General features: G+C 41.7%; 1 protein-coding gene across 1 annotated transcript in view; it reads left to right on the forward strand.

Annotated features, from left to right (window-relative positions):
* GALNT17 (polypeptide N-acetylgalactosaminyltransferase 17) overlaps positions 1–26,927 on the forward strand; it is a gene marked incomplete at both ends in the record, with an annotated part of 446,557 nt that overhangs the window by 170,361 nt on the left and 249,269 nt on the right. The window contains one exon of the mRNA XM_082857505.1: positions 2,413–2,596. Coding sequence (XP_082713631.1) covers positions 2,413–2,596 — 184 coding nt within the window. The remainder of the gene's footprint in view (positions 1–2,412; positions 2,597–26,927) is intronic.

Genomic DNA, 26,927 nt, shown 5'->3' on the forward strand with positions numbered 1-26,927 from the left:
CCTAAGCAGATACAGATCTACTTTCTATCTCTATAGATGTGCCTATTCTGTGCATTTCAGGTAAACAGAACCATAGAGTATGTGGTCTTTCCTGTCCAGCATTATTTCTTCAGCATGTTTTCAAGGTTCACTCATGTTGTATATAACACTACAGACTGTCTCTGACTTACAGTGGTTCGATTTATGATTTTTTTGACTTTATGATGGTACAAAAGTGATAAGCATTCAGTAGAAACCATACTTTGAATTTTGATCTTTTCCTGAGCCAGCAATATGCAGTACGGTGCTGTCTTATGATGCTGGGCAGTGGCAGCGAGCCACAGCGCCCAGTCAGTCACGTAACATGAAGGTAAACCGCCAACACATTTACAACCATTTTGTACCCATGCAACCATTCTGTTTTACACTTTCAGTACAGTATTCAATAAATTCCATGAGATATTCAACACTCTTTATTATAAAACATGCTTTGTGTTAGAATGAGTTTGCTCAACTGTAGGTAAGTGTTCTGAGCACGTTTAAGGGAGGCTAGGCTAAGCTGTGATGTTTGGTAGGTTAGATGTTTTAAATGCATTTTCAACTTACGATATTTTCAACTTATGATGGGTTTATCGGGATGTAACTCTTTTGTAAGTTGAGGAAGATCTGTACTTTTTAAAAAAGATAGTTTTTTTATTGCCAGATAATATCACATTGCGTGGATGTACCGCATTTTGTTTTATTCACTTATCCGTTGATAGACACAGCTAATATGAATAATGCTTCTATGAATATTTGTGTACAAGTTTTCAAGTGGGCATATCTTTTCCTTTCTCTAGGGTAAAAAATGGAACTGCTGGATCGTATGGTAAAACTACGCTTAGCATTTTGAAGAACTGCCAAAGTAGTTTCCGAAGTAGCCGCACCGTTGTGCATTCCCACTAGTAATGTCCTATCGGGAGTGATTTTAAAATCCAACACAGGTGTCTGTACTTGACCTGGGACGAGTCCTTACAGATTCTGGAGCACAGTGAAGGTGATGTTATTGGAATGGTTGGTGCACGGTGATGTGGCACGAGAGATTAAAGGCCAGGAAGCAGGTCACCTCCTGTGACCAGGAAGTGTTGGAGTGATCCAGTTCTCAGTTGATGGTTCCTCTGTTGGGCTGGTGGAGGGCAGAAAAGATGTCAGGGTTCCCGAAAAACACCATGGACGGTGGAAATGATTCCCAGGTAGCAAAATGATGTTCACTTGAGACCAATCCTGAGATGCTTGCTGAACCTTTCCTTTTTGATTTTATATCACAGAAAATAAATGTTTATTTTCAGAGAAGCAGGAAACGGAATCCAGGTGTTGCCATTATGGGGTGGAGGAGCATCCTGTGACTGGAGCAGATTTACTGGCCTTTGACTTACTTGAGGATGCCTTCCTGGGAGTTTGTGGTCCTCCTAGGCTTTGTGGTCTGCCCTCCATGAAAGCTGAGGATGCTTTTTACATCTCTGGTCCATGGTCTTCCTGCCCGTGGCAGGAAGTGGGGTGTGTGTGTGCACATGCCTGACGGTGAACAGGGTAGCTTGGGCATTTGAAATAGCAAAAGAGAATGAGAGCCCTTAACAGCAAGAGTTTTCAAGCCGAGAAGTAAAACCTCCCATAACTGTAGGATTTAAAAATTGCCCATCAAGCTGTTTATCGTTTAATGGAACAATAGGTATAAAGCTACCACCATCCTAGGAACGTGCAATTGCTCAATGAGGCTTGTTCCCGAGGCCTTCTACTCTTCTGGGCACGGTTATCACCCTTATGGGTTTTTCTTCTCTGTGATTTATTCTCAAAACATTTTGTATTTCCTTTTTGCCATTTAAATGAGATTTAAATAAAACCATTAGGTATAGAACGGTGGCAGATGGTTACACACTTTAAACTCATGATAGAATCAATCTGTATATTATTCTCTGTTCAAATGAAGCCAAAACACCTGCAGTCTGGAAGTTCCTTATTGCTGCCTTTTCTGTGTTGTACTGCGCACCTCCTGGAATATCTAGCCTTGTGGTAATTGATCATGAAGAAAGGAAATCAGGCAGGGATGACAGCCCGAGTTCTGTCCCATTTTGTGTGTCTTTCTTGGTCCACATGTCCCCTGCTTTTGGCAGTCTCTGCCTTTTATAGACCGCCCCTGCCATCCACCCCATTTCCCAAAAGGAGGGAGAGGCTCTTCATGGGTGACCAGCCTTCACCCCACACCTCACAGTTGCTCTGACCTTCCTCTCAACTGAAATGTGTTCAGGACATATTCTGATATCAGTAAATCGAGAACATAATTTTTTCTGTGACAGGTAATGTTAAAATTTCCACTGAAGCTATATCTGAGCCTGAGTGGCATATCCTGGTATGGTGATTTTCAAATAATTCTTTTTCTCCCCCTCCTTTTTCTAGGTTTATCTAAATCTCTTGGGCTCATTGAAGGTTATGGTGGGCGGGGCAAAGGGGGCCTTCCTGCTACCCTTTCCCCGGCTGAAGAAGAGAAAGCCAAGGGACCCCATGAGAAGTATGGCTACAATTCCTACCTCAGTGAAAAAATTTCACTGGATCGTTCCATTCCGGATTATCGTCCCACCAAGTAAGTTCTGATTCAGTCATTCAGAGGCGCTTGCTTTATCAGATGGTTGGGCGTAGACCCATGTCTGTGACATTTTCTTGTGTTACTTGTAACTAGTGGAGGGGCTTTTATCTCGTCTCCTCCATAATCAATAAATAGTACTATTGATAATGAAAATAAATAGAGCTAAATAAGAATTTTTAATTTTTATAAAATAATACAGAAGCATAGAGAAAGGTCCGTGATACAAAAAATTTTTAAGTAAAAATTTAAAAATCAACATGATCTCATTACCTAGAGGTGGTGACTAGTAAAATACTAGTATTCTGTCTTTGAGTCTATTTTCTATACAGATTATGAGCATATGGTGTGTTTCATTTATCCTCTTTTTCATTTATTATTTCATGAGCATTTTCTGATGTTATTAGTTATGATCATTATTTTCATTGTTAGAAATCTAGATTATTTCCAAATTTTCATTATTATAAATATGAAATATTTATAATATTATAAATATTTATAATTTTTATAAAATAAATTTTCATTTTTATAAATAAAAATTTATTTTAAAATTTTCATTATTATAAATAACACTTGGATGGATATCTCCCCACTCAGATCTTTATGTATATTGATTTGATACTTACTTTCTTAATCCACACTTCTAAAGGTGTAATCCTTAGATCACATGGTAGGAGTACTTTTGGAGGCCCTAGATACATATAGCGCTATTTTCCTCCGGAAAGTTTATAGAAGTTTCTGCTCCTATTGGAACTTTACTAGACCCTTCCCAAACTGGGTACTAGCATTTAAATAATGCTTTTCCCAGCTGGTAGGTGAAAGAGTACATCCTGTGATTGTTTCAACTTAACAATTTTTGTTTGAGATTCTTACCTTTGAAACAGTTCGTTTGCGTCTTGGTTGGTTTATGAGAGGCCTTTGTTCTGTGCTCTCAGATTTAAGAATTATTTGTTTTCTCCTTGTGAAAGAGAGAAGAGAGATTGGTGGGAAAGTCAAGATGCTGGGGGAAAATATCCTATTTTCTAGGCAGTAGTCCTCCTTGGCTTTTCAAACAGATGCTTCATCTTCTGTTAGATTTGTGGTGTCTCTCTTTCTTTCATTTGCAGTGTGCCCTTGCTTAGAGTAGATTATTTCTTTTTCAAATGGATTTTGTACAAATCAGTTAAGTATCCTGGTTACTGAGAAAAATAGATTCAAGATAAGGAAAATTACCTTAAATGAATTTAAAATTGCAGCATTAGCTGAGAAAACTGTTAAATCTCTCTCTCTGCCTAATAAGCATATATTCATTTTGAATCACTAGAAAAACATACATCACCCCTGTTGGAAGCTATTTTGTGTTCCTGGACTTTTGCTCTCAAAAACATCTGGCTGTTTTCATTTCCTGGTGCTCTCTGATTAGCCTTTCTTATTTGGATGTTGGCAAATAAACAGAGCTGTTATTTTTGTAGTCCTGTGAGAATGAAGATGCTTCCAACGTGGAGCTTAGTGGAAATGGGTCAGTTGAACAATATCAGTGAGCACATGTTATGTACCAGATGGTTTTCCCCACACTAGAGGCAGAACATTGGCTAAGGTAGTCCTTGCCTACATACTCTTGTCTGGGGAGGGAGACAGATGTGCAAGCAGGTCAATCTAGCACATTGTGGTCTATGTGGGTATGTCAGGCCAGACACATACACAGTATGTACAGGGAGGATCTGGGAAGGTTTCCTGCTTGAGGTGATGCAGAAGCTTAATCTTGAAGGCCCATTAAGGGTTAGAAAATTAAAGAGAGGAGACACATATAGACAAGTAGGAAGGGGAATAGCAAGATCAGAGCTGGGGATGCAGCTAAAAACATGGCACGCCCAGGGAGGAATACACAGCTCTGTGGTGCTCTATAGTGTAGCATGGTGGCTTGAATATACCAGGGGTCCCCAACCCCCAGGCCGCGGACCAGTACTGGTCCGTGGCCTGTTATGAACCGTGCCGCACAGCAGGAGGTGAGCGGTGGACGAGTGAGTGAAGCTTCATCTGCCGCTCCCCGTCGCTCACGTTACCGCCTGGACCATCCCCTTCCCCCCACAACCCCGCGCCCATGGAAAAATTGTCTTCCAGGAAACTGGTCCCTGGTGCCAAAATGTTTGGGGACTGCTGGAATACACCACTTAGATTTCGTCCCTCCGGAAACTTTACTAAGATGATAGTAAAGGACTACAGAGGATGACAGCCTATAAGGGACAAAAACAGGTTAGGCTCCCACAGCAGGGAAGAAACACCCACAGTTTTGGAAGATGGAAAGAGGATGGATGAATGGTAACTGACATAGCAAACTGGATGAGGCTGAGACCCAACCTTCTACATATGATGGGAAGTGGTGGGAAGGGCAGAAGAATATAGCCTAGTCACACCTCAGAACCCCAGAGACTCAGGAATTGGAGGTTCTGGGTACCTCTGATGGCTGGGAGGTAGATTTGAATAGAAGGATTATAGCTCTGTCCCCAGATCCTTTCTTCAACTTTACAGAGCCAGACGCTGCCCTTCCCTACCTGGTGGAACATGGGAGGTTTATTCCCTGGAGAAGGTGAACTCTGGGCTTTAGTTCATAAGATGACAGAAGATACGGCTGTGTACTAAGTGGGGACACCCTTGGCCTCATTACCTCTGCAAGCTTTCACACTCCTGTAGTCCAGATTTGGAAGAATCCACTCTAAGGAAGCCATTCAACCTCAGAGAAATGCCAATAGATCTGATAGGTCCCCGCATCCCCGAAATGTCTGGGTTCTACTCATTAAACATTCGTAAGGCTCTTCCATCTACGCAGAGCAGTCTTACTCTAAAATAAGAAAGGAGAACCAGAATCCCTAGACATTTCAGGAGAATCTCTATTATAAAGGGCCTTAGCAACAAGAAGAAGAACAACAGAAAAGGCATTTGGAGGAAACAGACACACTTTAAAACTATCATTAATGTCTTAGTTCATGGAATGTTTTGTTTTATTCACAAAATAAGAATCAAGTGCTATGTTAAAGTGATAATCAGAGAATGAACAAGAGGTCTTGGAAGTTAAGAATAAGATAGAAATAAATAGTTCAATGAAAGTTTAGATAAATAAGTTATTGTGGTGATCACTTCAAAATATATACAAATATCGAATCATTATGTTATATACCTGAAACTAATACCAGGTTGTATAGCCACCGTGCTGTACAATACATCCTCATGACTTATTTTATAACCGGAGTTTGTACCTGTTGACTCACTTCATCCATCCCCACCCCCTCCTCACCTCTGGCAACTGTGATCTGTTCTGTCAATGAACTTGGGTTTTTTTTTTTTTTTTTTTTTTTGCGGTACGCGGGCCTCTCACTGCTGCGGCCTCTCCCGTTGCGGAGCACAGGCTCCGGACGCGCAGGCTCAGCGGCCATGGCCCACGGGCCCAGGCGCTCCGCGTCACGTGGGATCCTCCCGGACCGGGGCACGAATCCGTGCCCCCCGCATTGGCAGGCGGACTCCCAGCCACTGCGCCACCACGGAAGCCCTGGGTTTGTTTTTTAAGAGTCTGTGTATAAGTGAGATCTTATAGTATTTGTTTCTCTGACTTCCTTCACTTAGCATAATGCCCCCAAAGTCTATTCATGTCATTGCAATTGGCAAGATTTCATTCTTTTTGTGGCTGACTCATATCTATATGTATCACATTCTCTTTATCCATTCATCCATTTGTGTACACGTAGTTTGTTTCCATATTGTGCCTATTGTAAATAATGCTGCAGTAAACATGGGGAGGCTGAATATATCTTTGTGAATTAGTGTTTTTTGTTTTTTTTTTTTTTGCGGTACGCGAGCCTCTCACCGTTGTGGCCTCTCCTATTGCGGAGCACAGGCTCTGGACGCGCAGGCTCAGCGGCCATGGCTCACGGGCCCAGCCACTCTGCAGCATGTGGGATCTTCCCGGACCGGGGCACAAACCCGTGTCCCCTGCATCGGCAGGCGGACTCTCAACCACTGCGCCACCAGGGAAGCCCTGTTTTTGTTGTTTTTTAATATAAATACCCAGAAGTGGAATTGCTAGATCATATGGTAGTTCTATTTTTAATTTTTTGAGAAACCTCCACATTGATTTCCATAGTGGCTGCACCAATTTACATATCTAGCAACAGTGCAACAGGCTCCCTTTTCTCCACATCCTCGCCAACACTTGTTTTTCTAGTCTTTTTGTTAATAGCCATTCTAACAGGTGTGAGGTGATATCTCTTTTTTTTTTTTTTTTTTTTTTTTTTGGCTGCATTGGGTCTTCGTTGCTGCGCGCGGGCTTTCTCTAGTTGCGGCGAGCAGGGGCTACCCTTCGTTGCGGTGCGCGGGCTTCTCATTGCGGTGGCTTCTCTTGTTGTGGAGTGCACGGGCTCAGTAGTTGCGGCTCACGGGCTGTAGAGTGCAGGCTCAGTAGTTGTAGCACACGGGCTCAGTTGCTCCACAGCGTGTGGGATCTTCCCGGAGCAGGACTCAAACCCGTGTGCCCTGCATGGGCGGGCGGATTCTTAACCACTGCACCACCAGGGAAGTCCCTCTCATTGTTTTTTATTTACATTTGCCTGATGATTAGTGATGTTGAGCATCTTTTCATGTACCTGTTGCCCATCTGTATATCTTCTTTGGAAAAGTGTCTATTCATATCCTCTGCCCATTTTTAAATCAGATTGTATGGGGGGTTTTTTGCTGTTGAGTTATATTAATTCTTTATATATTTTAGATATTAATCTCATCAGATTTATGATTTGCAAATACTTTCTCCCATTCAGTAGGTCGTCTTTTCATTTTGTTGATGGTTTTCTTTGCTGTGAAGAAACGAATTTAGTCTCCCTTATTTATTTTTGCTTTTGTTGTCTTTGCAAACAAAAAAAAATTTTTACCATTCTTTCAGAAACTTTGGAACTGAATTAGTGATGGGCACACACACACACACACACACACACACACACAGACACAGCTTGTGAAAAAGGAAAGCAATTATTAGCACAGAAAAAACCCAAAAGTTCCTCAAGAAAGGAATTGCAATTCCATATATTCTGTGGCCGAGCTGTGAACAATATCGTGATACAAATATTGAATAGATATTAAACCACAAATTATGGTATAACTCTGTTGGAAGAAAGAAGAGGCAAAATGTGTATTGAGGTGTGGGTAGTATAAGAAAATGAAACCTTTATGGTCAGAAACAGAAAATCAATTGAAAATATCTAAAATTTAAACATCAGGAATTGCAGCATAATGATTGTTATTTAGAAACTTTGAGAGTACAGAAATGGGATAAGACTGTATGTATTTTGTTTTAATAAAATAAAAGTTTAATTATGCCATAAATGTAAATCGACACCAAAAAATTAAGTGCAAGGTGGAAGGGTGAAAGTATAATAGAAGAAAGAGTTGGAGAACTGGATTGAATGATGTGACCACCTCTGCCTTTTCAGATTTTTCTGGCAGCTATATGGAGGATGAATTTGAAGGTGAAATTAAAGATGAACTTGAGAGCTTGCCCACAGGTCATACATGGTAACCAGAGGTAGCGTTATACATTCTGGGCTCCACAGCCAAAGGTACCAAATTAACCTTGGTTAGTTGCAAACTCATCCTTGCCGCCAAAGAAGGGCAAGGGCCTTGCCCGTAGAAGCTGCTCCTCTGATATCTGAGCCCAGGGGATAGGAAGGGAGGCAGCTGTCTGGGGCCAGAGCACTTTCTTTCCGCCCCATGCAGCCCAAGCCCAGGAGGAATTATCCCCCCACGGGCAAGATCTTGCTTGTGACACTGCCCAAAAGCTCTCTCAAGTTTAGAGAACTGAAATTGGCTAATTTCATCGCAATTTTATACAACCTCAAGTTGCTTTCATTCTTATTGGTTTATTATTACACTACTCTTGACAGAGTTGTTTCTCATACACATGAATGAATTGGGGGGTAATAGTGGGATTAACCATTTGTTGGTCACATTTCATGCAAATGGATTCCAAAATGTTTTCTGTTTTATTTTAATTCTGTGATTTTTTTTTTCTTCCCCTGGACAGATATGTTAAATTTGTGTGAACCCCCAACTGTCAATCTTTCCATCTTCATTTGTCCACTGCTTTAAAGCAGAGAAAGAGTACTTATAAATATTCTACTCTGTTTTGTGTTCCTTTTCCATCACTCCCATCCATCCAGAGCTTATTTTAGAATATGGTACAAGATATGTATCTTTTGTTTCAAATGTCTGTCCTTTTTTTTTTCAAAGCAGCTTTTTCAAAATGATTTTGGAAATAATGCTTCCTCTTTCTCTTATTTGGAGCTGTTAAATGGAATACATTTTGTACTTTTTATACATAAATGGGCTTATTTTCTAGACTCTGTGCTATTTTTTTGGTCTGTTTTTTTTTTTCATTCTCTTTCCTTTCTTTTTTTTTAAATCATGGAAAATGATTTTTGACTGAAGTTCCCAGTCTGCCAGACACTGTGCTAAAGACATGGTGAGGAACAGGCACATCTTGGCCCCCTAAGAAATCAAAGCAAGTGGGGGAGGCAGGTGGGGCTTTGCAATCCTTTGACTTGTTTTCAGAGGACCTTAGAAACTAAGATAAGGGGATGTGCACTTCTGGGAGAGTCAGAGGGCAGCGCAGAGGTGACCTTGATCTCAATGGTGAAGACAGAACATTGGAGAGAGTGAACAGCATGTGCAAGAGGACTGGGATAGTTCTTGGATTTCAGGGCTGGGGGAACAGCACAGAAACTTTGGGTTGAGTCATAGGGTCTCCAGAGTGAATCTTGGAAGAAGAGGTTGGAGGGAAAGGGGAGGCAGGTTCTGAAGCACCTTATGTGCCACTGCTGTGTTAGGTGGTGATGTTCGTCGTTGTCATTGGATGCCAATGAAGGACTTGAGTCAAGATTGTATTTTTGTGGTAATTTCTTTAAAAAAATAATGTTTAACTGTGACAAGAATGTGGAGAAAGGTTAGAGGCATTGGAGGCTGGGAGCAGGATGGCTAAATAAAATCTCTTCTTTTCCCACTCAACACCTGTTGAGCGCCAACCATTTGCTAGGCATTGCTTGACAGAAGAGAAAGACTTGATAATACAGTGAGTGTTTTATAATTATCCTGTTCCTTTCACGGAAGTGATTTCTCTGTAAAAAACCAAGGACTTGAGTAGGGATGGAGTGGAAGGGCTCGATTCAGGGAAAACTTTCTAAGAATCAGTGAGATGAGTCAGTTAATTGGATATGGGGGAATTGGGTGCAATCAGAAGTTTCTAGCTTGGGAGACAGAGTGGAAGTGATTTCATTAACCAGGAGAGAATCCTGCAGAGAGGTTCATGTTTTGCAGGGAGGTGGGGGCAAGGGGGTAGCAGTGCTGCTTGTCCAGCCTTCCCCATAGTTATGGCTTTCTTGAGGGAACCCTGAGATTAATCTGTCTGGCTTTATTCATTATTTGACTATGTGTGTGCCAGTGAGGAGGTGATGTTTGCAGACACCAGAAGCCAGACAAGCCTTTATTAACCGCCACTCCTTTTCCTTGCCAAGATATCCCATTCTATATCATTTGTGGCATATTAATTATCTGCCTGCCCACTTATAATATGGGGGAGGGGCCACCTAGCAGCACAGAAATCTGTCTGAGCTTGTTAAAGCCACAGCTGAGATCCCTGCATACATTTTATGGCTTGCTTTCTCCTCCCAGACCATGGAGGTAATTTATGGGCAGTTTCTACTGCTGATACCTTCAGTTTCTCCTTTGGCCTCCTGCTTATAAATCCAGATGTCAGGTTTCTTTGGAATTCATTTTGCTTCACTCACAAAGACTCCTCTTTTCTTTATTGCCACCAATTCTAAGCTGCCGTAGTCCAACAGTGCCTGCTTTGGACACATATGGTGTGAGATGTCTCTGGACCGTCTTCACGTCCCATCTAGCAGACAGTTGTATATTTGGGTCTGGAGGTCAGGAATGATGTCTGGCCCGACTGCAGAGATGTGCAGTCATCCAAGTCCAGTGGGTCTTTTGAGTCTGTGTGTATGTGAGTTATGGTGTTATCATTTAGTGGAATGCATCTACTCGTTGGTCAAGACCCAACTCAAGTTTTCCATCCCATGTGAAAAGGACACATTTGATAATTATAGCTGTGACTGGCCTTTTTGTTTTTTCTGAGTCATTCTTTTGATGATGTGTATCCTGCGTCTTACAGGCTGGTCTTCAACTAGAGTGAAAGCACCTTAAAGAAGGTCAGGAATCCTATGCTAAACTTTCTCTTTTACGGATGTGGGCACAGTGGGTAGCCATCCAACAGATCCTTGTTGGTTGAAATAATAAGTAGTTGCCTGATTAAGAATGTCTTTGAACCACTGACCACAATAATTATTCCCTTTTATTGACTGCCTTTTATGTTTTTGTCACTGTGCTGCTTGTTTTATTGATCTCTTTTAAATTTAACCACTCTCCGAAGTAGCTGTGACCGTCTTTGTTTTATAAATGAGGGAAGGGGCATTGGGAGGGGTGAACCAACCTGCCTGAGGTCACACAGTCAGGCAGTGAGGGAACTCAGATTCGAACCCAGCCGTGTGGGTGTCTTTGGGGCCTGTGCACATACCCACACACATAGGTGCCTCTGCCTCCCCATCTGTATCTGTGGGACGGAACTTTCTACTCCGTGCTGGTATCATTAGAAGGCAAAAAAATTTTGAGTCTTAGAGACGGGACAGTTCCTTTGGGGAAGTGAGTGTATGTGCACGCGTGCACGCCTGTGTGTTTGTGTACATGCATATGCAAGTGTTTTTGTGTGCACATGCATGTCTGTGTACCTGTGTGTGTTTACTTCCTACGTTTTCTTCTCTTGTTCCCTTTTACCCCTTCCAACTCTACCAAAATTCCACTACCAAAGGGGCGGTATCCTGAATTTGATTAATAGCCCTTGCCTATGAAGACTTCCTAGTATATAGTGTGATATAGTTGAAATCCTCTTGAAAAGATACGGTATTTTGGGGGGTGGGTAAAGCTCAGTAAAAATAAATACTGTAATATTATTAGGTTCAGGAAATGTCTTACCATCAAGTTGATTTCACCTAGGGGCGTAACCAGGGAGAACGTCTTTGCTTAGGGCTTGTCCTCACCAGGCTGGGGGGTGAGAGAGTGATGGGAAATCCACATGGGGTCGGGGGTGGGGTGCCCTGTCTTGCAATATGTGAGGGGGATAATTCCTGAAGTATTTGTAGGTGAATGTTCATCCCACTTTCATGGGCTCCCTAGGTATGAAAAGCATGTCTGGGTCACTTAAAAGCCTTAATAAGAGAATTTTTCATGGAGGTCAAGTGCACAGACTTGGAAATATGACTGAGTTATGATCCCAGCTTTGCCTCTTACAAGCTCTGCGACCTTGGGCAAGTTATTGAACCTTTCTGTGCCTCAGTTTCCTCATCTGTGAAATGGTGATACCGACTTCATAGAATTGTTGTGAAGAGTAAATCGATTATTCCATGTGACCCGCAGAGACTAATATACCAGACACTACTCTGAGACCTTCTCATGAATTAATGATATCTGGTCAATAAATGTTAGCTATGATTATTTTGTGAAAGCTCCTTTACCGTACACACCCCTTATCCTTAAAATACCATGCAAGATTTAATGACAGAATCTTCAGGAAAGTATCTACCTGAATGAAAGGTGGGTACAACTGTGTGCCTCACTCCAATATGGAAAACTCAAGTCTAAGGTAATGGGCATTCCCTTGTCCCCAGGTCAGCACAGAATTCCAGGGGACCGGCCTGAGACAGACACCAGGCTGTGGTGAGCGCCTGGGAAGGAACGTTCGCTTCCTAAGGCTCTTCCAGGACAGATCAGGAGGCTCACCTTTGGGATTCACCACAGCTTCCACATTGAGGAAGTCCAGCCGGGTGTCCTGAGGGCACAGGAGACTTTGTAAGGGCTGGTGGGATGGGACAGCTGCCCCCTGCTTCTAGTCTGCCGTACTCCATAGTCGTCAGACCAAAACCACGGTGTCATGTGTATTCTTACTTTTTCACCAATTGAAATGATTATTTTCCTCACGTATTAAAATCGTCTTTTTGATGAAAAGGGCTGAATATTTAAAAAACCATATTTTAAAGTGTTTCTCAAAGGGAGGTCTTTGGAACTTGTTTAAAAATGTAGGTGGCTGGGCCGTATGCAGTGTTCCTGGTCTGAAGTCCAGGCTGCTTTCTATGAATTAATTCCCTCTGTTGAGAACCTCTAAGGTAGTAAGGAGAGTTTTGAAAGAGTGGGCAGGGCTTCCCTGGTGGCGCGGTGGTTGAGAGTCCGCCTGCCGATGCAGGGGACACGGGTTCGTGCCCCGGTCCGGGAGGATCCCACATGCCGCGGAGCGGCTGGGCCCGTGAGCCATGGTTGCTGAGCCTGCACGTCCGGAGCCTGTGCTCCGCATGGGGGAGGCCACAGCAGTGAGAGGCCCGCGTACCGCAAAAAAAAAAAAAAAAGAGACCCCTGGTCTCTCCACACAGGTGGTTCTTGGGAAAGCCTGACATAGGTTCTCAGCCTTCACTGGGCTGACATCACCTGGGAAGCTTTTATCTTTGGGAGCCCAGACTTCACCCCAGAGTGTATGCATGGATGTAGAACGCATGGGTACGGAGGGCCTGCTGTAATTAAATCAGAATCCCTGGGAGCGGGGCTCAAGCATCAGTATTAATTTCTCGTTAATAGGAACTCCAGGTAACCCCAGTGTCTCAAAACATTGAGAACCTGTGGGCCTTCATGTTTCAGGAAGTGTGGTCTTTGCATTTGAATCACCAAGGCTGCTGGTTAAAAATGTCAAGTCTTGGCCTAGCTACAGAGCTAGTAGACTGGTAAATCTACACTATTTCACAAGATCCCTGAGTGATTCTTATTTTTAAATTTGGAGCGTCCTAGGGCCCTACCATTTTCTGAGATTCTGTGGAAATAGATGGAAGAGAAAATGAGGGGCGGAACAGGGCAGGGGTTCCCATGCTTGAGAAGTTCCTGTTCCTTGTTGATTTACCTTGTGTCCGTTCCATCTCTCTGCTTGTTCCTTTCCATCCCATATCCTTGAGTGCATCTGTTTATTTAGTGAATGAAAATGAATAGAAATCAGCCTCATTTTGAATGATTTTCCTTTTAGAAATTCATTATACCCCATAAAATGGTTGAAACTCTCGGCAGTGTTTCAAACGTAGAGATACAGAGTAGAAAGATAGATATGAAGCGGAGATGCTATTTGCACTACGAGGGGTGTCATTAATATGATGGGGGTCGAAGACTTAGCTAGTTTTTAAGAAGGGATTCCCACATCTCCCGGAGGTAGTGCCAGCCTGGCTGTCCCCAATTTATGAATTGGCAAAGTTAATTTAATCTTTTATTGGGCCCTGAAAAGATTAGCACCTAAATGCATTAGTGTGAGGCTGCAGAAAAGATTCCCCTTTCTTTCTGTTCTAGAGAGCTTTCTGGACAAGCTTCAGTTTCTTGCATGGGGAACTTGGAATCAGTGGGTAGAAACCAATGCGAACCTTGTCCTGTCTACGTGAATGGATCTGCTCTGTGGTCTGTTTACAACCCGCAGGGTCATTGAATTCCAGATTTACTTTCCTCAGATGTAGATGTGACTATGGGAAATGGAATTCTTGATTTATAACCTTGAATCAAACCAATTTACAGCAGCGGTGGTTCTTGCTTCTATAACCCTTTGATTACTTTATGTGAGGATTGTTGGCACTGGAGAACTGTAGGAGAACATCTCACCTCGTGTCATTCTCAGAAATTCCCGTGATGGCTGTTACTGGGGACTCCAGACTTTGAACCTGCAGTGTGTATGTTTCTAGAGGATTTTTCCTGTCTGCCCAGTTACTGTGTCTCTCACTCTATCAGTGCACCTTGAGATAAAACAAACTCTCTCTCTCTCTCTCTCTCTCTCTCACACACACACACACACACACACACACAGACACACACACAGACACACACACACACACCCCTGCAAGAAAGCCCAAGCTAGCCTACGAGAGTCCCTCTTAGGCAACCTGCCTAATTCCACTCTGGTGGGTCCAGTGGTTACTTATTTGAAATACTTTCCTGAAAACATTTGTTTCTCAGTCCTGAATATAATCAATAGAACAAACGTCTCTGCAATCACAACACTTTTTTATGTGTGGAGTTCATTGTTTTTGCTCTGTGAGTCAAGTAAACATCCCCCAAACTGGCAGCAGGGAGGTGCCACAACGCTTTGTAACAAGGTGAGATTTACAGTGAGCTGGAGGGACAAATAAGGGGATGGGCAAATGGACTAGATTCAGGTATTAATGGGAGTGTTTCACGGGTCTTGCAAATGGAGACAGGCTCACCAGTATTACAGATGGAATGTCCTCAGAGTTAATTTAGAAGAAATTCTGATCACTCAACAGAACTTTGAGGATGGATGCAGCAAAAAGGAGACTGTGGCATATGGAGAGAACATATTTGTTCTTGCAAAATCAGTAGAAAATGTTTAATGTTATCATAACCTCATTTGCATAAAAATAGTCGTAAGCAGTAAACCAAATGAAAGCAAAGGAAGACGTGAGGGAACCAATGCTGTTTGTGTTTCATTTCATTATGAATAACATAAAGAATTCAATTGAATAAATAAGTACAAAATTGCTTCGAGTAGATGTACTGCAAATTATTATCCCTGGACACTTCCTTTAACGGCACATGTCGTGATGATGAAGTAATGTGATATGCCTCCGTGGTCAGCACTTGCTGTATACTTGACCCCTGATAACACTGTTGAGCTCTCCATAACTCTCCAGTCTTGTGTGGCTACAAATTTTTTAGGAGCACAGTCCTGTTACATAACATAACCTTGAAGAAGTTAAATCAGCCATGGCTTATCGTCATGGTGGATACAGTTCCCATCGCACATGGGAATGCTTAGGCAGTTTCTGGTAATCGGCAGTTTGATGAGTCTGGGACTATGCTATGCTAGACACGTAATTCTTACTATTTGCAACCCTGGTGGCAGAATTGGAGCCACTGAGAATTCTTGTGTAAGTACACGTTGTGGCATGCAGAAAACGGATGGCATTTATCAGTTAGTTGATTTCAACCCACATTTTCAAGGGCTGTGAAGGTAGCCTGGGGCAGGTGCTGTAGGAGTTCTAACAGATGTGTATGATGCAGTTCCTGTACGCATTTGAATTTATTCATTAACTCAGCAAATACTCGTTGAATAGCTCCCATCTAACAGGTACTGCGTTGGATGCGGAGACGGTAATGGGAGATGTAATAAACTGGGGAAAAGCAAACACGAGATCATTACAGGTTGTGACAAGTACGTTGAAGTAAATAAACAGGGTGCTAATCTGTGGAGTAGCTGGAAACGAGGGTGTACTTTAAAGAAGGTCCACTGAGAAAGTAGAGGAGATGAGGATGAATCCAGTGATGCAAACATCTGGCAGAAAAACTCTCCTGAAGAAGGAACGGTCCTCAGAAAGGTCCTGAGTTTGGAACGGGCTTGGCTTTATTTAGGAACTGGTAAGATATACTGGCAAATGATTTAAGGAGGATGGAGAGGTAGGTAGGAACCGGATTGTGCAGGATCATGAGCAGCGATAAAGAATTTGGGATTTTTTCCAGTGGGATTAAAAGTGGCATATTGGGTTGAAATTCTGTCTGGAATCTTAGAAGGTGACCTAACGGGGAGATAGGGTCTTTGCAAATGAAATTAGTTAAAATGAGGTCGTACTAGATTAGGGTGTGCCCTAAATCCAAGATAACTGGTGTCCTCAGAGGGAGAGGAGGACACAGAGATGCAGACAGACACAGAGGGAAGGAGGCTGTGGGAAGGCACAAGCAGAGATTGGAGTCACGCACCTAGAAGAGAGGGAATGTCGAGGATTGTCAGCAATGTCCAGAAGCTTTGAAAAGGCAAGGATGGATTCTTCCCTAAAGCCTTCAGAGCCCGGCCCTGCCAAATACCATGATTTCAGACTCCTGGCCTCCGAAACCGTGAGAGAATAAATTTCTCCTGTTTGAAGCCATCCAATTTGTGATACTTTGTTATGACAGCCCTAGGAAACTCCTGTTGATAGTAATGGAAGCCACTGGGGATTTGATACGGGGAAGTGTCATGATCTGGTTTATATGTTTAAAGGGTCATTCTTTTTGCTGTTGGAGGATGGGCTGCAGAGAGCAAGAGTAAAGCAAGGAGACCAGTTGGGAGGATCGTTCAGGTAGGAGGGAATAGTGATTCCAGTTAGGGTGAGCATAGTGAGATGGAGAAAGAGATTTTTGTTGGAGGTAATCAAGGAAGACCTCCAGGTTTTCAGATAGAAATGTATAGGTGGAGGTGGCGCTGTTTACTGGGCTGAGGGCAACAAACAGATTTGGGGAGATATTTAAGAATTCTACACTGAACATGTTAAGTTTGACTTGACTTTTGGTCATTCACTTGGAGATATCAAAGAGGTGACTGATTGATGAATCTGGAACTCAGGAGAGAGGTGGGAGTTGGAGGTACACCTCTGGAGCATCAGCATAGAGACGGCCATCAAGGCTGAGATCATTAAGGAGAGCTAGAGATGCAGCTAGGGCACAGCCTTGAGCGCTGTGTCACTCCAAAATTCAGATGTCACTCCTGAAAGAGGAGAGGAATTCAGCAAAAGATGTGGAGAAGGAACAGCTAATGAAGAAGGAAGAAATCCGGGAGAACGCAGTGACATGGAAGAGAGTGCCTCTAGAAGGAAGGAGGGGTCCGTAGCAGTGACTGGTACTGAGATGCCAGAAGTGGTCAGTGGATTTGGCAACAGGAAATTCATTGATCATCTTGACGAAGGTATTTAACCCTGATTGGGGTTGGTTAAGGAAGGAACGTGAGGGAGGAAATGGAGAGAGCTAATTAACTAGGCTTGACAGATTTTATCGTGAAGGGGAGAAGAGTCGTTGGGCTGCAGCTGAGGGCTTTGGGAATCAGAGGAGGTCGTTATTGTGATCATTATTGTTTATTTTTAAATTTTTGTTTCTGTATAACTTCAGACTTACAAAAATGTTGCAAGAATAGTACAGAAACATTCTGCATACCCTTTACCCTGATTCCACAAAAATGTCAACATTTTACAATATTTGTATCTTTCTATATGCACGTATTTTTCTCTGAACCATTTGAGAGTAAGTTGCGCACGTGATGCGCCTTTCCCTCTAAATAGTGTGTGTATCCTAAGAACAAGGGCATTTTCTTACATAACCACAGTACACTATGATAATATTATCATATCTACTATCTGTAGACCTTATTCGGATTTCACCAACTGTCTCAATAAGTCCTTTATAGAAGGAGAAAGTCCTAGATCAGGTATTACATTCAGTTGTCGTGATTTTTTGTTTTGAAATGGTCCTTCAGTATTTATTTGTCTTTCATGACAGGAACAGTTTTGAAGACTGCAGTCCAGTTATTTTGAAAAATGCCTCTCGATTTGGATTTTTCTGTTTCTTTGGAATTAGATTCAGGCTATGCTGTGGTGCAGGAATGCTACAAAAGTGATGCGTTTATCTCAGTGCATCTTATGAGGACGCACATGGGATCTATTCGTCTAATTCCTGGGGGTGTTAATGTTGATGATTTGGTTAAAGGTGGTGTCTGCCTGGTAGTCGATTACATTTCCTGATTCCTGTAGTACAAATGTTGAATTAGGAGAACAAGTTGGCACCCATGCCTTGTTCCTGACCGTAATAGAGCTTAATAGAAGTGCCTGTAGTGTTTCCCCATTAAAATGCTGGCTTTATAACTATGGTATAGTTCTTTACCATGTTAAGAATATCCATCAATTCCTATTTTTTTTTTTTTTAGTTTTATTAGGAGGAGTTGAATTTTTGAAGGTTTTTAAAAGTACTTTCAGTATCTATACAAATAATCATAGATTATTTTCTCCCCATATCTATTAATATTGTGTATTAGACTATCGGATTTCCTAATATTGTACCAACTTTGCATTCCTGGAAAAAATTCCACTAGGTCATGATGGTTTTTTTTTTTCTTAATGTAATATTCACTAATATTTTACTTAGAAATTTTGCATCAGTATTTGTAATTCTTTCTCTCTCTTTTTGTACTGTCCTTAAGAGGTTTAGATATCCAAAAATTAAAAAAAGAATTAGGAGTTTTCTTTCCTTTTCAATGCTCTGGAACTATCTATGGAGCATTAGGACCATCTGCTCTTTGAAAGTTGGGTAGAATTCACCTGTGAAACCATCTGGTCCTGATGGTTTTCAAGCAGTAATTTCTTGATAGTGTTCTCTAATTCTCCTGGGAATAGGTCTGTTAAAATTTTGTCTCTAATGGAGTCAACCTTGGCTAACTGCCTTTCCCTAGGAAAGTCTCCATTTCATCTAGGCTTTTAAATTTGTTTCTAGACATCTGCAAATTAGTCTCTTTTAAAAAATTCTTGTTTAAATGGTTATTTCTCTCTTTTTTCTTATTTTATATCTTTGTGCTTTCTCCCTTTTTTCCCCCAATTAAATTAGCTAAAGGTTGTCTTATTTTTTTTTTTTTTAACATCTTTATTGGAGTATAATTGCTTTACAATGGTATGTTAGTTTCAGCTTCACAACAAAATGAATCAGTTATATATATACATATATTCCCATATCTCTTCCCGCTTGCGTCTCCCTCCCTCCCACCCTCCCTATCCCACCCCTCCAGGCGGTCACAAAGCACCGAGCTGATCTCCCTGTGCCATGCGGCTGCTTCCCACTAGCTATCTACCTTACGTTTGGTAGTGTATATATGTCCATGCCTCTTTATCGCTTTGTCACCGTTTACCCTTCCCCCTCCCCATAGCCTCAAGTCCATTCTCTAGTAAGTCTGTGTCTTTATTCCTGTTTCACCCCTAGGTTTTTCATGACATTTTTTTTTTTTAAATTCCATATATATGTGTTAGCATACGGTATTTGTCTCTCTCTTTCTGACTTACTTCACTCTGTATGACAGACTCTAGGTCTATCCACCTCATTACAAATAGCTCAATTTCGTCTCTTTTTATGGCTGAGTAATATTCCATTGTATATATGTGCCACATCTTCTTTATCCATTCATCCGATGATGGACACTTAGGTTGTTTCCATCTCTGGGCTATTGTAAATAGAGCTGCAATGAACATTTTGGTACATGACTCTTTTTGAATTATGGTTTTCTCAGGGTATATGCCCAGTAGTGGGATTGCTGGGTCATATGGTAGTTCTATTTGTAGCTTTTTAAGGAACCTCCATACTGTTCTCCACAGTGGCTGTATCAATTTACATTCCCACCAACAGTGTAAGAGGGTTCCCTTTTCTCCACACCCTCTCCAGCATTTATTGTTTCTAGATTTTTTGATGATGGCCATTCTGACTGGTGTGAGATGATATCTCATTGTAGTTTTGATTTGCATTTCTCTCATGATTAGTGATGTTGAGCATTCTTTCATGTGTTTGTTGGCACTCTGTATATCTTCTTTGGAGAAATGTCTATTTAGGTCTTCTGCCCATTTTTGGATTGGGTTGTTTGTTTTTTTGTTATTAAGCTGCATGAGCTGCTTATAAATTTTGGAGATCAATCCTTTGTCAGTTGCTTCATTTGCAAATATTTTCTCCCATTCTGAGGGTTGTCTTTTGGTCTTCTTTATGGTTTCCTTTGCTGCGCAAAAGCTTTTAAGTTTCATTAGGTCCCATTTGTTTACTCTTGTTTTTATTTCCATTTCTCTAGGAGGTGGGTCAAAAAGGACCTTGCTGTGATTTATGTCATAGAGTGTTCTGCCTATGTTTTCCTCTAAGAGTTTGATAGTTTCTGGCCTTACATTTAGGTCTTTAATCCATTTTGAGCTTATTTTTGTGTACGGTGTTAGGGAGTGATCTAATTTCATAGTTTTACATGTAGCTGTCCAGTTTTCCCAGCACCACTTATTGAATAGGCTGTCCTTTCTCCACTGTACATTTCTGCCACCTTTGTCAAAGATAAGGTGACCATATGTGCGTGGGTTTATCTCTGGGCTTTCTATCCTGTTCCATTGATCTATCTTTCTGTTTTTGTGCCAGTACCATACCGTCTTGATAACTGTAGCTTTGTAGTATAGTCTGAAGTCTGGGAGCCTGATTCCTCCAGTTCCTTCTTTCGTTCTCAAGATTGCTTTGGCTATTCGGGGTCTTTTGTGTTTCCATACAAATTGCAAAATTTTTTGTTCTAGTTCTGTGAAAAATGCCAGTGGTAGTTTGATAGGGATTGCATTGAATCTATAGATTGCTTTCGGTAGTAGAGTCATTTTCACAATGTTGATTCTTCCAATCCAAGAACATGGTATATCTCTCCATCTATTTGTATCATCTTTAATTTCTTTCATCAGTGTCTTATAATTTTCTGCATACAGATCTTTTGTCTCCTTAGGTAGGTTTATTCCTAGATATTTTATTCTTTTTGTTGCAATGGTAAATGGGAGTGTTTTCTTGATTTCACTTTCAGATTTTTCATCATTAGTATATAGGAATGCCAGAGATTTCTGTGCATTAATTTTGTATCCTGCCACTTTACCAAATTCATTGATTAGCTCTAGTAGTTTTCTGGTAGCATCTTTAGGGTTCTCTATGTATAGGATCATGTCATCTGCAAACAGTGACAGCTTTACTTCTTCTTTTCCGATTTGGATTCCTTTTATTTCCTTTTCTTCTCTGATTGCTGTGGCTAAAACTTCCAAAACTATGTTGAATAAGAGTGGTGAGAGTGGGCAACCTTGTCTTGTTCCTGATCTTAGTGGAAATGCTTTCAGTTTTTCACCATTGAGGATGATGTTTGCTGTGGGCTTGTCATATATGGCCTTTATTATGTTGAGGAAAGTTCCCTCTATGCCAACTTTCTGCAGGGTTTTTATCATAAATGGGTGTTGAATTTTGTCAAAAGCTTTCTCTGCATCTATTGAGATGATCATATGGTTTTTCTCCTTCAGTTTGTTAATATGGTTTATCACATTGATAGATTTGCGTATATTGAAGAATCCTTGCATTCCTGGAATAAACCCCACTTGATCATGGTGTATGATCTTTTTAATGTGCTGTTGGATTCTGTTTGCTAGTATTTTGTTGAGGATTTTTGCATCTATGTTCATCAGTGATATTGGCCTGTAGTTTTCTTTCTTTGTGACATCCTTGTCTGGTTTTGGTATCAAGGTGATGGTGGCCTCGTAGAAGGAGTTTGGGAGTGTTCCTCCCTCTGCTATATTTTGGAAGAGTTTGAGAAGGATAGGTGTTAGCTCTTCTCTAAATGTTTGATAGAATTCGCCTGTGAAGCCATCTGGTCCTGGGCTTTTCTTTGTTGGAAGATTTTTAATCACAGTTTCAATTTCAGTGCTTGTGATTGGTCTGTTCATATTTTCTATTTCTTCCTGATTCAGTCTTGGCAGGTTGTGCCTTTCTAAGAATTTGTCCATTTCTTCCAGATTGTCCATTTTATTGGCATAGAGTTGCTTGTAGTAATCTCTCATGATCTCTTTTATTTCTGCAGTGTCAGTTGTTACCTCTCCTTTTTCATTTCTAATTCTATTGATTTGAGTCTTCTCCCTTTTTTTCTTGATGAGTCTGGCTAGTGGTTTATCTATTTTGTTTATCTTCTCAAAGAACCAGCTTTTAGTTTTATTGATCTTTGCTATTGTTTCCTTCATTTCTTTTTCATTTATTTCTGATCTGATTTTTATGATTTCTTTCCTTCTGCTAGCTTTGGGGTTTTTTTGTTCTTCTTTCTCTAATTGCTTGAGGTGCAAGGTTAGGTTGTTTATTCGAGATGCTTCCTGGTTCTTAAGGTGGGCTTGTATTGCTATAAACTTCCCCCTTAGAACTGCTTTTGCTGCATCCCACAGGTTTTGGGTCGTTGTGTCTCCATTGTCATTTGTTTCTAGGTATTTTTTGATTTCCTCTTTGATTTCTTCAGTGATATCTTCATTATTAAGTAGTGTATTGTTTAGCCTCCATGTGTTTGTATTTTTTACAGATCTTTTCCTGTAATTGATATCTAGTCTCATGGCGTTGTGGTCAGAAAAGATACTTGATAAAATTTCAATTTTCTTAAATTTACCAAGGCTTGATTTGTGACCCAAGATATGATCTATCCTGGAGAATGTTCCATGAGCACTTGAGAAAAATGTGTATTCTGTTGTTTTTGGATGGAATGTCCTATAAATATCAATTAACTCCATTTCGTTTAATGTATCATTTAAAGCTTGTGTTTCCTTATTTATTTTCATTTTGGATGATCTGTCCATTGGTGAAAGTGGGGTGTTAAAGTCCCCTACTATGAATGTGTTACTGTCGATTTCCCCTTTTATGGTTGTCAGTATTTGCCTTATGTATTGAGGTGCACCTATGTTGGGTGCATAAATATTTACAATTGTTATATCTTCCTCTTGGATTGATCCCTTGATCATTATGTAGTGTCCTTCTTTGTCTCTTCTAATAGTCTTTGTTTTAAAGTCTATTTTGTCTGATATGAGAATTGCTACTCCAGCTTTCTTTTGGTTTCCACTTGCATGAAATACCTTTTTCCATCCCCTTACTTTCAGTCTGTATGTGTCTCTAGGTCTGAAGTGGGTCTCTTGTAGACAGCAAATATATGGGTCTTGTTTTTGTATCCATTCAGCCAATCTGTGTCTTTTGGTGGGAGCATTTAGTCCATTGACATTTAAGGTAATTATCGATATGTGTGTTCCTATTCCCATTTTCTTCATTGTTTTGGGTTTGTTATTGTAGGTCCTTTCCTTCTTTTGTGTTTCTTGCCTAGAGAAGTTCCTTTAGCAGTTGTTGTAGAGCTGGTTTGGTGGTGCTGAACTCTCTCAGCTTTTGCTTGTCTGTAAAGGTTTTAATTTCTCCATCAAATCTGAATGAGATCCTTGCTGGGTAGAGTAATCTTGGTTGCAGGTTTTTCTCCTTCAACACTTTCAATATGTCCTGCCACTCCCTTCTGGCTTGCAGAGTTTCTGCTGAAAGATCAGCTGTTAACCTTATGGGGATTCCCTTGTGTGTTATTTGTTGTTTTTCCCTTGCTGCTTTTAATATGTTTTCTTTGTATTTAATTTTTGACAGTTTGATTAATATGTGTCTTGGCGTATTTCTCCTTGGATTTATCCTGTATGGGACTCTCTGTGCTTCCTGGACTTGATTAACTATTTCCTTTCCCATATTAGGGAAGTTTTCAACTATAATCTCTTCAAATATTTTCTCAGTCCCTTTCTTTTTCTCTTCTTCTTCTGGAACCCCTATAATTCGAATGTTGGTGCGTTTAATGTTGTCCCAGAGGTCTCTGAGACTGTCCTCAGTTCTTTTCATTCTTTTTTCTTTATTCTGCTCTGCAGTAGTTATTTCCACTATTTTATCTTCCAGGTCACTTATCCGTTCTTCTGCCTCAGTTATTCTGCTATTGACCCCATCTAGAGTACTTTTAATTTCATTTATTGTGTTGTTCATCGTTGCTTGTTTCATCTTTAGTTCTTCTAGGTCCTTGTTAACTGATTCTTGCAATTTGTCCATTCTATTGTCCATTCTATCTCCAAGATTTCGGATCAACCTTACTATCATTATTCTGAATTCTTTTTCAGGTAGACTGCCTATTTCCTCTTCATTTGTTAGGTCTGGTGGGTTTTTATCTTGCTCCTTCATCTGCTGTGTGTTTTTCTGTCTTTTCATTTTGCTTATCTTACTGTGTTTGGGGTCTCCTTTTTTTTTTTTTTTTGCAGGCTGAAGGTTCGTAGTTCCTGTTGTTTTTTGAGTCTGTCCCCAGTGGCTAAGGTTGGTTCAGTGGGTTGTGTAGGCTTCCTGGTGGAGGGTACTAGTGCCTGTGTTCTGGTGTATGAGGCTGGATCTTGTCTTTCTGGTGGGCAGGTCCACGTCTGGTGGTGTGTTTTGGGGTGTCTGTAGACTTATTATGATTTTGGGCAGCCTCTCTGCTAATGGGTGGGGTTGTGTTCCTGTCTTGCTAGTTGTTTGGCATAGGATGTCCAGCACTGTAGCTTGCTGGTCGTTGAGTGAAGCTGGGTGCTGGCGTTGAGATGGAGATCTCTCGGAGATTTTTGCTGTTTGATATTATGTGCAGCTGGGAGGCCTCTTGTGGACCAGTGTCCTGAAGTTGGCTCTCCCACCTCAGAGGCACAGCACTGAGTCCTGGCTGCAGCACCAAGAGCCTTTCATCCACAGGGCTCCTTAATTTGGGATGATTCGTTGTCTATTCAGGTATTCCACAGATGCAGGGTATATCAAGTTGATTGTGGAGCTTTAATCCGCTGCTTCTGAGGCTGCTGGAAGAGATTTCCCTTTCTCTTCTTTGTTCTCACAGCTCCCAGGGGCTCAGCTTTGGATTTGGCCCCGCCTGTGCGTGTAGGTCGCCGGAGGGCGTCTGTTCTTTGCTCAGACAGGACGGGGTTAAAGGAGCCGCTGATTCGGAGGCTCTGGCTCACCCAGGCCGGGGGGTAGGGAGGGTCACAGAGTCCAGGGCGGGCCTGCAGCGGCAGAGGCCGGCGTGACGCTGCAGCCTGAGGCGCGCCGTGCACTCTCCCGGGGGAGCCGTCCCCGGATCCCGGGACCCCGGCAGCGGCGGGCTGCACAGGCTCCCCGGAAGGGCGTGTGGCTAGTGACCTGCGCTCGCACACAGGCCTCCTGGCGGCGGCAGCAGCGGCCTTAGCGTCCCATGTCCGTCTCTGGGCTCCGCACTCTTAGCCGCGGCTCGCGCCCGTCTCCGGAGCTCTCCCAAGCAGCGTTCCCAATCCCCCCTCCTCGTGCACCAGGAAACAAAGAGGGACGTAAAAGTCTCTTGCCTCTTCGGCAGGTCCAGACCCCTCCCCAGACTCTCTCCCGGCCAGCCGCGGCGCACCAACGCCCTGCAGGCTGTGTTCACGCCGCCAACCTCAGTCCTCTCCCGGCGCTCCGACAAAAGCCGGAGCCTCAGCTCCCAGTCCCGCCCGCCCCGGCGGGCGAGCAGACAAGCCTCTCGGCTGGTGAGTGCCGGTCGGCACCGATCCTCTGCGCTGGAATCTCTCCGCTTTGCCCTCCGCACCCCTGTTGCTGTGCTCTCCTCCGCGGCTCCCAAGCTCCCCCACTCCGCCTCCCGAAGTCTCCACCCGCGAAGGGGCTCCTAGTGTGTGGACACTTTTCCTCCTTCACAGCTCTCTCCCGCTGGTGCAGGACCCGTCCCCATTCTTTTGTCTCTGTTTAGTTTTTTCTTTTGCCCTAACCAGGTACGTGGGGGGTTCCTTGCCTTTTGGGAGGTCTGAGGTCTTCTGCCAGCGTTCAGTAGGTGCTCCGTAGGAGTTGTTCCACGCGTAGATGTATTTCTGGTGTATCTGTGGAGAGGAACGTGATCTCCGCGTCTTACTCTTCCGCCATCTTCCCGGAACTCTAAGGTTGTCTTATTTTGATGATTACTTTTTAAAAACAGAATTTTGATCTATTGATTACATTTTGTATTTCTATTCTCTAACTCATTGACTTCTGCTTTTATATTTTTTATTTCCTTCCTTGTATTTCTTTTAGGCTTACTTTGTTGTTCTTTTCCTAGCTTTCTGAGCTGGTAATGAAATTCAAGTATTTTTATTGCTGAAAGTTTTTAAGGCTTTGAATATTCTTCTTATTGCTTGAAAGTGTCCCACTGATTCTTTTATGTGGTGTTTTCATTATCATTATTTTAGAAATTTGAAAGTTTTGGTTTGTATTTACCCTGGTCTCAAGATTTGTTTAGTAGTTCTTAAAAATTTCCAGGTGGATGGCTTTTAAAAAAATTATTAAGAATTTAAAATTCTATTGCATTCTGATCAGAGAGTGTTGTTTGTAATACTTCTATTTTATGAAATGTACTGATGTTACCTTTGGGACTGTTTCTTATAACTCTTTCCCTGAGGTTGCAAAGAAGGGCATATTGTCTATTTTCTGAGAGTAAAGTTTGATGCATATCTGTAAGTTCTAGCTTACTGATTATGTTATTTAGCCTATGTTTTTACTCATTGTCTCTTTGATTTGCTTGTACGTAGAGTGTTAATATCTACTATTTTTGTGGGTTCTGCCCTGTGTCTTCTTGCATCTACCTTATTGATTCATAAAGATAGTTGATATATTTTTTGGTGCATAAATATGAAAACCTGTTATTTCTTCACTGTCAATTATGGCTTTTAGCATTAAAAATGGCCTTCTTTGTCATATTTAATTTGTTGCATTTAATACGTTTTGGCTTGAATTTTACTTTTTGTGATATCAGGATAACTACCCCTGCTTTCTTATTTTTCTACTTAAAGATAATTTGAAGTTTAGGGGGTTCTCTGTCTTATAGTAATGCTATGATTTTATTGGTCCT

Source organism: Leucopleurus acutus (genome assembly GCF_964270905.1).
Source record: "Leucopleurus acutus genome assembly, chromosome: 16".
Classification (NCBI taxonomy): Eukaryota; Metazoa; Chordata; class Mammalia; order Artiodactyla; family Delphinidae; genus Leucopleurus; species Leucopleurus acutus.